The 14330-nt window shown below is 35.5% G+C and overlaps 1 protein-coding gene across 1 annotated transcript in view; it reads left to right on the top strand.

The window, feature by feature from the left end:
* Positions 1-754: 754 nt before the first annotated feature.
* LOC117323893 (centrosomal protein of 170 kDa protein B-like) overlaps positions 755-14330 on the top strand; it is a 93962-nt gene continuing 80386 nt past the window's right edge. The window contains exon 1 of the mRNA XM_033879403.1: positions 755-897. Coding sequence (XP_033735294.1) covers positions 889-897 — 9 coding nt within the window. The 5' untranslated portion in view covers positions 755-888. The remainder of the gene's footprint in view (positions 898-14330) is intronic.

The raw sequence follows: 14330 nt of genomic DNA, 5'->3' as shown, positions 1-14330 counted from the left end.
TATTTATATTTAACCTTTACCTTGACCGATCAATTATCTATCGTCATGTCGAGCCATGTAGTCAGAGACCTATATCATATATGATTAATTCAGTTAAGCTCTTCAAACTAAGATAATGTGCATATATATAAGTACATTTGTAGCAGGAGTGGAAAAATGCACGGCCAGACCGGGTCTTAGGCAAAAATCGAATATTGCTTAACAGGCAGAAATCAAATTTTGCCAAAGCAGAAGCAAAATTATTTTTGCTTAGGCAGAAATATTTTTGCCTTATCTAGGCAAAAATCGAATTTTGCCTAGGCACAATTATTTTTGCCTAGGCAAAATTCGATTTCTGCCTAGGCAAAAATATTTAATTATGACATCCTTCCCGCGCCATATCAAACAACCTTTTTGTCATTAAAAAAATTATATGATATGATATTAGATTCTATGACAGTGAGTGTGACAGCATACGGGGACGAAGAATTAAATACACTGTACATTAAGGTGATTTCACATCTCAATAATAAAAAAAGCGTGTTAGGGTCAGGATATTGGAGAGTTTGTTTCTAGTTTGAAAAATATAATTACAAATATAATTACACTTGAAACTTGTTTTGAAAAAAAAAAGAGACCTAGACTGGTTTCATCAGCCATAACTCTTTTCATTTCTTTCAAGATACACCAAATATTATCCGTCATTTTATCCTAATGTTACACGCATCTCCTACAGCCACTTCCGGTTTTGCTGCCTGTTAAAAAAGCAATATTCAGTTTGATATTATGGAAAATGACATGCATTAGAAGAATGAATATAAGTAGTGGCAAATCTCTGACGATGTTAGGATTACTACATGAACGAGGCAGTTGGGCTGCTGATAAACAGTAGCATAAACACACCGCAAAATGGCATCGGTAAGATTTGTTACACTTTTCACAATGGTCGTCTGCTAAAAATGCCGGCCAATATTTCACATTTATAGCGATAGACAATGTTGTTTTATGAAAAAACTATCGCAACATCTATCCAACAGCATTAATTTGATTATATATTTTAATAGCAGCAATTTTCAATGTGATGGAGTCAACACGGCTGATGTACTGTACACGATGCTATTATTTAGGCTGAAACCACCCGATGATCTACAATTCCCACCTTGCTAATCCTATGTTAAGTGCAGTGTCCCACATCTGAGCTGCCAGGCATACAATATGAAGGCATAATCAACATAAACAATGAATGCACTCAGAAACGCAACACACCAGTGTTTTATTGATTTTTTTTTCTGTACAGAACTTGCTGACCTACTGTACAAAATAGTATTTGACAGACATTTAGACTTCATTTGTACTTTTTGTGCTTGGTTTATGGTTGGTTCACGATTAATCATTTTCCATTTATCATAAATTTACAGTGTACTTGATGTAAAGGAAAGTTCAAGAAAGGTTGTCGCATATGCATAATCCATCTTGCATCTTTCCATTATTTTAGAACACTACTTACTATCCCAGAATACTATAGTGATTGGGGTTCAGGTCTCTCTTCTATCATCTGTTAACAGGACGTTGGACAGCCTAATAGTAGGAGATAGTCATAGGAGACAGATAAAAATGAGTCACCTGCAGAATAGGAGATTGCCACACTTGGAATCTATATCCTATCCATATATACTTTTCTGTGAACTTTCTTTTCATTCCAATCCGCTTTTTTTATGGTTTATTAACTCACTTGCAAAGGGGTAGGGAGCTTATGCCATGGTGTGTCATCAGCCATCCATCGTCTGTCTCTCCGTCTGGCATCAACTTTTCCTTGAAACAACTTCTCAATAACCAAAAGCCCACAGACCTGAAGGGCAGGGCTACCAACTTTGTTGAAATTAATTACCTTGACCTATGAATGACCTTTGCCTACATTTAAGGTCACATAGGTCAAATAGGCTAAAAATTAAATGGCTTCTTTTCAATAACCAAGTCAGAGACCAGAGACCTGATATTGGACCTGTGGCATACTTGGGAAGAAATATAAAGATTGTTCAAATGAATGACATTGATCTTTACTGAAGATCACAGGGGTCAAATATGCTAAATTCTTGATTTCTTTATTTAATAACCAGGATCTGGCAAGTTTGTTTCAAGGTCAGTGAGGTCAAAAAGGATAAAATCATAAAACAAATCTCAATTACAAAGACACCCAAGACCTGATATTGGGCCTGTGGCATGCTCAGATGAAGAGCTACCAACTTTGTCTGTGAAAATGAATGACCTTGGGCTATATTCAAGGTCACTGGGGTCAAATAGGCTAAAATATTTAAAAGCCCTTTTCTCAATAATTAAGTTACTGAGACCAGGGACCTTATATTGGGCTTGTAGAATGCTAGGATGAAGGGCTACAAAGTTTGTTTAAATGAATGATCCTGACCTGCATTCAAGATTAAATGGGTTAAAGCTAACATGCTAAAATCATTAGATTATTTTCTTGTTTAACCCTTGTGGTGCTGAATTGTCTTCCATAAGGATGGCATCAAGTGCTGATTTGTTTCAAAAACAAATTTTTACAAACCATTTTTAGCTCACCTGGTCCGAAGGACCAAGGTGAGCTTATGCCTTACCGTGGCGTCCATCGTCCGTCCGTCTGTCAACAATTGACTTATTTGACTTCTTCATAACCCCTGATCGGAATTTGAACAAATTTGGTCAGAAGCATCCCTATGGGTAGGAGACTCAAAATTGTACAAATGATTGGGCTGACCCCCTGGGGGCCTCTGGGGCAGGGCCAAAAGGGTCAATTTGGTGCTATTGATATAAACGACTTCTTCTCTGAAACCATGCAATGGCTGTCGCTCATATTTGCCTGGTAGCATCACTAAGGGATGGGGATTCAAACTTTTACAAATGATGGGGCTGACCCCCCAGGGGCCTGAGGGGCGGGGCCAAATGTGGTCAATCGGGCTATATTCATATAATTGACTTCTTCTCCTGAACCAAGCAATGGATATCTCTCATATTTTACTGGTAGCATCACCTTGGGGTAGCTAGGAATTTGAAATTTTACAAATGACGGGGCCGATCCCCCTGGGGGCTGAGGGGCGGGGCCAAAAGGGGTCAGTTTGCAGAATTGATATAAACGACTTCTGCTCTGAAACTAAGAAATGGATATCGCTCATATTTGCCTGGTAGCATCCCTATGAGTTGGGGATTCAAAAGTGTACAAATGGTGGGGCTGACCCCCCCCAGGGGCCTGAGGAGCAGGGCCAAAAATGGCCAATTTGTTCTTCTCACATATTACTCACATTTGTATGGTAGCATGGTTATGGGGTTGGGATTCGAAATTGTAAAAATGTTGGGGTTGACCCGGGCCGCCAGGGGGCTGAGGGGTGGGGCCAAAAGGGGTCAATTTGGCTAAATTGATTTAAACAACTTATTCTCTGAAACTTAGCAATGGTTTGACTGGTAGCATCCTATTGGGGAGGGATTCAAAATTGCATAAAGGAAGGAGCTGACCCCCAAGGGGGCAGAGGGCAGGGTCAAAAGGGGTCAATTGGTCTAAACAAGTTCTTCTCTGAAACTAAGCAATATATATCACTCACATTTGTGTGGTAGCATCCCTATGGGGTCGCTCCAAAAGTCCATTTCATTTCATGGATTAATGCACTTTTTGGCATTTTATGTATTAAAATAAAACCAATGTACATGTACCCATATAAAATGCTTATGATATATATTGACATAGCAATACCATTGACAAATATACTTAAGCATCATTCTTGTTTCATATCTCATGAAACCAGGTGAGTGGTACAGGCCCTCTGGGCCTCTTGTTTTTCTTGATGCTAAAATATCAAGAATGATCCAAATAATATGTTCCAGACATTCAATGTCAATGTCAATTTTATGAAAAGTTTAGCACTTCATCTGCTAAGCCTGAAAAAGTGCAAATGTTTTTTAATTCTTTAAGATATCTTTTATCTACATGAGTACACAATACAAATCTTTTATTTTATCAATAACAAAAGACCCAGGGACCTGGTATTTGTCCTGTAGAATGCTTGGGTAGAGGGCTACCAAGTTTGGTCAAGTGAATGACCTTGACCTACTTTCTAGGTCACATGTACTAAATCTATAATCAGATTACTTCTCAATACTGTTACATTTGAATAAATAGGTCATCAGCTTAACATCTGCATTAATGACCCAGACCAGCTTCAGAGTTGCATTAGAAGTCAAGTAGTTGAGTGATACAGGCTCATTCAGCCTCTAGTTTTCTTTAGTTTACATGTATGTCTCATTATATAATTAACACCCAATCGTTAGATCTTGTATTGCAGTGTATCGTAGAGTATTGTAGAGGAGTGGAAATTCATTAGATTGATTGACACCTATCCTTGTATAACCCTGGCTGTTGCAAAGACTTTTAAAAAAGACTGATTTCATTGAACAAAAAGTACTCCATGTAGTTACCATAATTTCTCACATAATTCCTTACTGGTTGCATATGTATCTAGAACACTGTCTGCAAATGTGTTAAAATCATCAAACAGCTTCCAATGGAAGTTCTAATTCCAAGTTTGTGACATATTTATTTTTGAACCATCTACATGTATATCACTGACTTTCAATGAAATCAATCAACTTTAAAAGTGGCGTAGATATCAAGCCTTCTAACAATGTTTGCTATTCATAACAGATGAGCATGCCTAAGACAAGCCTATTGGAGCAAGTGTATTTATTGTCAGTAGTACACAATATTCAAAAAATTACTCAGGCTTGTGTGATCAAATATTGAAACAAAAATCATTTAGATATATATTTCAATAAAGTATTATTTCATTGCCACTAAGTCTGATAAGCTTATTATTTATTTTGTACTACACACTGGAGGATAATATTCAGGGTGGAATTTTTAGCCCACCATCTGATCGCCTTGCGTCCGTGATCCCTCCGTCCTTCCGTCCGTCCCTCCGTCCCTTCGTCCGTAAACAATTCTTGTTGTCGCTTTTTCTCAGAAAGTGCTGAAGGAATCTTTCTCAAATTCCATATGCAGGTCCCCCTTGATCCGTAGTTATGCATATTGCATTTTTGGACCAGTCAGAAAACAACATGGTCGACAGGCAACCATCTTTGATTTTGACAATTAAAGTTTGTTATCGCTATTTCTCAGAAAGTACTGAATGGATCTTTCTGAAATTCCATATGTAGGTTTCCCTTGGTCCCTTATTATGCATATTGCATTTTGGGACCAACCTGAAAACAACATGGCCGACGGGTAGCCATCTTTGATTTTGACCATTGAAGTTTGTTATTGCTATTTTACAGAAGGTACTAAGGGATCTTGCTAAAATTTTATATGTATGTTCCCCTTGGTCCCTTATTATGCATATTGCATTTTGAGACCAATCTGAAGTCTGAACACAACATGGCAAACAGGTCGCCATCTTTGATTTTGACCATTGAAGATTGTTATAGCTATTTTACAGAAGGTACTGAAGGGATCTTGTTAAAATTTCATATGTAGGTTCCCTTTGGTCCCTGGTTTTGCATTTTGGGACCAATTTAAAAATAACATGGCCAACACACAGCAATTATTGCTAAATCTCAAATTTCATATATAGGTTCCCCTTGTTTGAAAAGTACTAGAGGGATGTTTCTCAATTTACACAGGTTAGTAAGGGGAAGGGAAAAATAGAGAGAGAAGATCAATCTGACATGGAACCTATAAAGATCATTCAATGTTCAAAGTTGTGTCACCTCTTCAACAAAGTTTCAGTACTTACCAGTAGGAGTTATGATAGAGGAGTTAATTCCTAAAGAGATTGTAATAAAAAAAAACTGCTGAAATGTCATAAAATTTACAGAGGAGGTATGAGTCATTTATTCAAATTACAAAGAAATGAAGATAATTATATATATTTATCAGAAGATGGGAAAATTCACAGATATTCAAATGGATAAAGCACTTACAATCTTGCCAATAGATGTTTGATGTGAAATGTAATTATTGACAGGGATATTATGTGTGAATGATAAGATCCCCTTTATATCTGAGGTTGTGATTTATGTGTACACATATCATGTTAAGTGTCAGTATAAAATTAAATGATATATATTATTGTGTATATATACTTTTTTGTATGATGTCCATATATAGAAACATTTATTTAATATTACTAAATTCACTGACTACTGTCTTGATGCATATGTAATGCTTCATGTATATTCTGTAATTTAGCAGTTATGTGTTAAAACATAACAGCAATGTACTAACAAAAAATATAACAAGGATTGTTCTTCAATGTTGGAAAACATTTATTTCTTGTTAATGTGATACATCTTTAACCAATTTCAAATGTATCATTTTATGAATTGATAGGAAATGAATGCATACAAAAAAAAAAGTTTTTTCAATGTGGAGATCATTTTGAAAACCAGTTTTAGAATCTGAAATGTTTAGAGTGATTAACAAAACCTAAACCCTGTGATGTTCTGGTAGCAGTGGTTTACATTGAAAGTTTCTGAACCCTTTGATGTTCAGGTAGAAATGGTTTACATTGAGGTCATCTTTAAAAATATCTTGGTTTGCTGTAATTCGACCAGGGGGTTTAACATATATGGGTAGGTAGATTTTCAACCTTCAATACAAAAACAAACCAGATTATAAACTGATTGGAAATCATTATTTATTTTGTTGTCTTAAACAAAAGAAACATAATAGCATATTTGGGTTTGCAAGACGTATTTTCAAACTTGCAAAGCAACTTCTGGACATAAATCTCCGGAACAGTCATGATTCAAAAAAAAAAAGATAAAACATTTCATTTTTCACAATAAAATTTTCAGAGTACTGTAAGCGCATTTTTTTTTTGGGGGTGGGAGGGTTACGCAAAACCCAACTATGTTTCCTTTTTAGCCTGACATTGCCAGAACCCAGGCAAAAAAGTGTGATATACAGGTAGACATGGTGTACATTGACAGTATCTGGACACTGTGACGTGCAGGTAGACATGGTCATGTTGACAGTGCTGAACCTTGTGATGGACAGGTAGACATGGTTTACATTGACAGTGCCTGAATCCTATATTGTATGGGTAGGAATGGTTTACATTGACACTGTGATGTACAGGTAGACATATTGCATGGTTAATATTGACCGTGCCTGAACCTTGTGATGTACAGGTAGACATGATTTATATTGACAGTATCTGAACCTTGTGATGTACAGATAGACATTGTTTACATGGACAGTGCCTGAACACTGTGATGTACAGGTAGACATGGTTAACATTGACATAGGTTGAACCTTGTGATGTACAGGTAGATACTTTACATTGACAGTGCCTGAATCCTGTGATGGACAGGTAGGCATGGTTTATATTGACAGTGTCTGAATCCTGTATTGTATTGGTAGGAATGGTTTACATTGACACTGTGATGAACAGGTAGATATGATTTACATTGACAGTGCCTGAACCTTGTGATGTACAGGTAGACATGATTTACATTGACATAGGTTGAACCTTGTGATGTACAGGTAGACATCGTTAACATTGACATAGGTTGAACCTTGTGATGTGATGTACAAGTAGACATGGTTAACATTGACATAGGTTGAACCTTGTGATGTACAGGTAGACATCGTTAACATTGACATAGGTTGAACCTTGTGATGTACAGGTAGGCAGGTGCGGGGCCAAAAGGGGTCCATTTAATTTGGCAATATTGGTATTAACGACTTCTTCTCTGGACCTAAGCAATGTATGACAACAATGTTTCAGCGGTAGCATCCCTAGGTGGCTTTTTGAAACTATTAAGATCAAGAGATGAACACAATTTTGATGTAAAAATAAGCCCAGGGGTCTTTCCCCACCCCAAAGGGACTTTAGGTTTCTTTAAGCATAATCATGTTGAGTCTTGACTTTGTTTCTAGGTTATATCTTTGAAGCAGTTGAGATCTCCACCCCATAATCATAATATATATATATATACAATGTAGCATTGTTAGACACTAACAAATATAACATGAAGGCATTATTTTTATGTTTGCTCAAATAAACCAAGTGAGTGATACAGGCCCTCTGGGCCTCTTGTTTGTGTTATATCCTTGATGATGACTCAGGCTAGATGACTTACCAGTTGCAGTAACCAGATAGCTCAGTATTTTAGTGTTTATCTAGATGTTTAAGGTGTTGATGTTCTCTGGAATTAATTAAACAAGTGCAATAATACTTGGAAGTACGTGTCACAAGCCTTTAGACGATGGACATATTAAATTGTATAATAAATGTCTTTAATTCAATATTTCATTGAAAACAAGTATAAGATTCTATTTATCAAATAGCTCATATTTATAAGAAAAGAAGGAAGAGCTCTCATATTGATAAGACAATACTAATTTCAACTCAAATGATAAGTTTTCCTCCACAAAAGCAATCGTGTGTTGTCACCAGGACTGTCTTTATTGATGATATGTCACAAAAGTATTATTAAGTTTTACAATAATTTATGACATGGCCGGATGACAGAACATGTCAGTTATGTGAGATTCTATTAGTAAATGCTTTGTAGCATGTGATGATGTAACAATACACCATTCCATGTCTGACAGATCTGGTCAAAAAGACAAAGTCACAGGTTTGAGTATTGAATAGCACAAACACCCATTAGTAAAATATTTTCGTAAAATTCAACTAAATCAGGTTAAAGCCATTGATGTCCCTAACGTTTAGGACAGAAAACAGACTGAAGAAAGGTTATGCAAGTCCTATTAATGTCCTCAATTAACGAATGGATCTTTAAACCATAGCCTTACAAATGGTCACTCAACTGTAGTCTGAATGCTTTCAGATACATACATATGGGAGGAATCATGTTTTCAATATCAGACCTTACATTTATCTGTTTATCAGTCATTCCATACTTACCTGGTCCAGTTTGAATTATAACGCCTACCCTGACATATTGATGGTGTCTAGATCTAACTGCAATTTAGGAGATATCTGGCTTAGGTGAGCAATTTAATGACAATAGGGCCCAAAGCAGGATCTAATGAATAAGTCAAAGTAGGTATAAGCCACTAGTCCACATATCACAGATCGCCAATGGTCAATATCGATATTGAAGGTATATCTTAACTTCAAATACTTCTTGAGTTGATTTGAGGTTCCTGTTTACAAACGGTAGGCTGGTAGTTTGCTCAGTAAATAGTTTACATTTAACAGCATTTAGAATTATTGAATTTAGAGAAAATATTAACTTGTGTCTTAATCCATTCTGAAACAAAATGTGTGCCTAGGTGCTAAAGTGTAGCTTCTGGTAGTTCATGCATGAGGCAACGTATTTGTAAAACCGTTTATTTAATTACCATAACAAGTGGCATATACACATCAGGCTTTATGATGATATCAAAAGCAGGATTAAGAAAAGCTGAGTTGATGGTCCCTCTGCCCATGAACCATGTAGTAGTTGGCTGTGTGGGTAAGGTACAGGGGTACATCATAGTTTGGTGATGGACCTCATGCCTTATTTGGGCATAATGTGACTGTAACCTTGGAGATTGTGTGGCACACCTGAGACACACCTGATCTTCTGCACTAAAATAGATGCAACATATTATGTGCATATGATTATTTTAGGATCCAGTCAGTTGACAGATGACAGGAGTTGTTTGCCATAATTGCTCATTGGAGCATAAAATATGGCTGTTAATATATCCAAGGCCTATCTGTTAATTACGAAGTTACAGAAGAAATATGGATTTAAAACTGATGCCAAACTCTGGAAGAATAGGAAATGTTGGATAAATGAGATTGAACCTCCTGGCAAAAAGGTACGTACGGTAGGTTATAACGAAGGTTGGAAAAGATTGGCATGTCAGTGTAAATTTCTTACTGAAGGGATTCTTAATATCATTGATATCATTCAATAACATGTCAATGTATTTATAACGCTGAACACAAATAATTGTCCTTGGGATGTACATCTGTACTTTACACCAAATAAAAAAGCAGATTAATTATTTATACAATAACAACAGCATATATATACATACTGTTATCTACATTACAGGTATAGTATCTTGATCTATTCATAATTAAAAAAAAAAAAAAATGTTAAGGAAATACACAATAATATCTGCCTATAGGTGTTTTGCCAATTCTGTATTCAAACCAGTGACAATAATTAGAAATTGAGATAATATTTTATTATAAACAGCTAGCTTGTTGAATTAGATGGTGGTGAATCACTTCATGTCAGATATGCATCAGAATATAATTTGTACTGTATGATTTACACACACCAACCTATGATACACTGTGGAAAGAATTATTCTGTTATACATACGGTATATAATTATATTGAACTATCAATGGCTTCCTTTCATAATTTTAATGCATTTCCTGTACATGGATATATACATATTCATACAAGATCTCTACATAATAAAATGGACTTTAACACACCATGGCGTTGGTGAAACACCTTTATATACACAAATATAATTAATTCTGTGAAAGGTGGTGGTCAGATAGGTAAATAAAGAAAAGGACATACTAAAATGACCATGGATGGTTATAAACGGTCAAAATAGCAGTTATCATCTGAACTGTGTAAACACAAATTTGAAAAGACCCTAAGATGAAAGCAAAATTAAGGAAATTAGATTTAAAAAAAATAGTTTGCTGTGCTAGAAAAATGATAACTGGAAATGGTACTATTCACAGTGGTGCCATGTCATTTCTAGTTCAGTGGTTGGAGACAAACATGCCCTAATTATTGGTTAAACGATAGAATCACAATAATAGACTCAAATTGTAGGTAAGTCTGTAGAATCTGGGAATCAATGAACTGATCAAACATTTAAAGCAAAAACATTTCTTGAAAAACTATTTGTAGTTTTTAGAGGAGGTGTTCATGGGTGGTACAAATTGTACTGTTGGCTCTAATGGGAATGTACTGTCCATACCTGTCAGATTGGTCTTAATGTCTGATATAGGTAATGTCAGCAGGGTCATAAAACTCTGGCATTCCATTGTATATTCCATGTATATACTGTGTACACACCAAAATCATCTTTGTTTATAGTGCATTGGCTACCTGGTGCATTACCTTCGGCCATCAAAAACTACCTGTCTTTTGTCTGTTGCAAGAGATCATCTCCTTCATACCATATTCCAAGTTTTTGACCTTGGAAAACCATCATTGGTACGAAGTAGTTTAGCCATAAATGGCTTTTTTAGCTGATCTGTTGTATTATGGGACTAGTAAAGAGGCTGAAATAAATATTTTGTGAATGATTCAATATTTTTTAATTTTTTAAATTAAGTTGATTACAAGGCTTTATTATTTTATAATCATAATAATGGACTATATATGTAGATTAGCATTGGTCTTAATTGAAATTCAAGAGTTCAACATTTAATTGTTATCACTTCAAATTAATAATGGGTACTTAAATATCTGTCCTAAGACTTGGGTATTTCACAATAGGAGTGGCCTAAGCACTAAGCAGATTTTTTGAAATGTTGGACTCTCAATAGAGCCATAAAGGGCTGCTATTTCAAAAATATATCAGAAAAAATTAACTTCAAGTGTGTTATCTAAGGCCCTTTTAACCTATTGTTTTGAAACAATATGTAATTTAGTACTTTTTAGTACATTTGTATTCACAGATTTTGGCTTAACATTCAGTGAAAACTTGATGTTTATGATATAGTAAAAGTTACGAAACTATTTCCTCCATGATAAGTCGGCAGCTTGAAAACATATTCTTTTCAGAATCAGTGATATACATTTTTGTACCAAATAAAACCTGATCAGGAAAACTGTTACATTGTAACCTTGGAATGACTTCCATCAAGTTTATCTTTGCTCCCTGCTGAATGTCACCTTCAAGTGGCCTAGTATGTAATTGGACAGTATACTCAAAGCATGGCTAGCTTGAATAAGCTTTTTCACAAATTATTTTTTCATGTTTTATTCAATTGATATATTTAAGTATTTAACTTGAAGGGTTATAAGGTTTTGCTATATTAACCATACTTGTTATCTATTCTTCACATCTTATAGTTCTTAAAAATCAAAACTATGCAAGAATTTAATTGGTTTATATCAATGTACCAGTATGTATGCTTATGCTAGCAGATTAGCTGGTGATTAAAAGTTTACTTGATCACTTTTAATTTCAAAAGTGTACATGTACCATGGCCTACTTTGACCTTTTACAAGTTTCAATGTCTGCATGGTAAAAATTGACCTACAAAAGTGTACCTCCACCATCAAATGCTCTTTTGATAAATATGGTCAACAATGACAGACGAAATGGCATCAAAGAAAGAGTTATAATATTTTGCATTGCCACTGTCATTCATGCACCACCATCTAATTTTCAATTTTCTGGTGTAACATGTCAATTTGGTAAACCAGTACATACAATGAATTTTAACAAAAAGGAGTGTGATACATTATCATTCAGTATATATACTAAGTACAAAGTGTTGTATCCTTTGGTCTGAAGCTGTATCTGAATAGGTATGTGATTAACATGACAAAGAGTTTATAAATCAGAACCCTTTCCTTACAAAGGGCATAGCTAGATATATGTTACAATAGAATCAAAGTTTGACTTTGACAGGTATGTATAGATCTATTACTATTGAACATACCATTGTGAGGTTATATATTGTTATTATCAATATATATATAAGTTCATATTTTTTTTACTGAGAATGGTGCATACATTGCTTTTCTGTGTATTCCAATACAGCTTGACCTTTTTGTCACATCTACAGTTCAAAGTATAGAAATTATACTTTCTCATTAAGTTTTATAATGAACACTTGTAAAAGGCTGACTAATAAATAATTATCAAAATCAAATAAAAACTGATACCACATGAAATTAATATTTGTTTGATTGGAAATTACTTCAATTTTGCACTTATTCTATTATAAAAACTCAGTAGTTTTAGTCATCAATACTTTGCCAATACAAAGTCTGTCCCCTGTATAAGCTTACTAGACATATATACTGTGTGAGTAGTTGGTGGATCAAGCTAACTAGACATACTGTGTGTAGTTGGTGATCTCTTTATCAAGCTAACTAGACATACTGTGTGTGTAGTTGGTGATCTCTTCATCAAGCTAACTAGCCATACTGTGTGTAGTTGGTGATCTCTTCATCAAGCTAACTAGACATACTATGTGTAGTTGGTGATCTCTTTATCAAGCTAACTAGACATACTGTGTGTAGTTGGTGATCTCTTCATCAAGCTAACTAGACATACTGTGTGTGTAGTTGGTGATCTCTTTATCAAGCTAACTAGACATACTGTGTGTAGTTGGTGATCTCTTCATCAAGCTAACTAGACATACTGTGTGTAGTTGGTGATTTCTTCAACAAGCTAACTAGGTATACTGTGTGTAGTTGGTGATCTCTTCATCAAGCTAACCAGACATACTGTGTGTAGTTGGTGATCTCTTCATCAAGCTAACCAGACATACTTTGTGTAGTTGGTGATCTCTTCATCAAGCTAACTAGACATACTGTGTGTAGTTGGTGATCTCTTCATCAAGCTAACCAGACATACTGTGTGTAGTTGGTGATCTCTTCATCAAGCTAATTTAGACATACTGTGTATAGTTATTGATCTCTTCATCAAGCTAACTAGACATACTGTGTGTGTAGTTGGTGATCTCTTCATCAAGCTAACCAGACATACTGTGTGTAGTTGGTGATCTCTTCATCAAGCTAACCAGACATACTTTGTGTAGTTGGTGATCTCTTCATCAAGCTAACTAGACATACTGTGTGTAGTTGGTGATCTCTTCATCAAGCTAACCAGACATACTGTGTGTAGTTGGTGATCTCTTCATCAAGCTAACCAGACATACTGTGTGTAGTTGGTGACCTCTTCATCAAGCTAACTAGACATACTGTGTGTAGTTGGTGATCTCTTCATCAAGCTAACCAGACCTACTTTGTGTAGTTGGTGATCTCTTCATCAAGCTAACTAGACATACTGTGTGTAGTTGGTGATCTCTTCATCAAGCTAACCAGACATACTGTGTGTAGTTGGTGATCTCTTCATCAAGCTAACCAGACATACTGTGTGTAGTTGGTGATCTCTTCATCAAGCTAACTAGACATACTGTGTGTAGTTGGTGATCTCTTCATCAAGCTAACCAGACATACTTTGTGTAGTTGGTGATCTCTTCATCAAGCTAACTAGACATACTGTGTGTAGTTGGTGATCTCTTCATCAAGCTAACCAGACATACTGTGTGTAGTTGGTGATCTCTTCATCAAGCTAATTTAGACATACTGTGTATAGTTATTGATCTCTTCATCAAGCTAAT

The sequence above is a fragment of the Pecten maximus genome, chromosome 3 (assembly GCF_902652985.1).
Source record: "Pecten maximus chromosome 3, xPecMax1.1, whole genome shotgun sequence".
NCBI lineage: Eukaryota > Metazoa > Mollusca > Bivalvia > Pectinida > Pectinidae > Pecten > Pecten maximus.
This window is presented reverse-complemented; position numbering and strand designations above follow the sequence as displayed.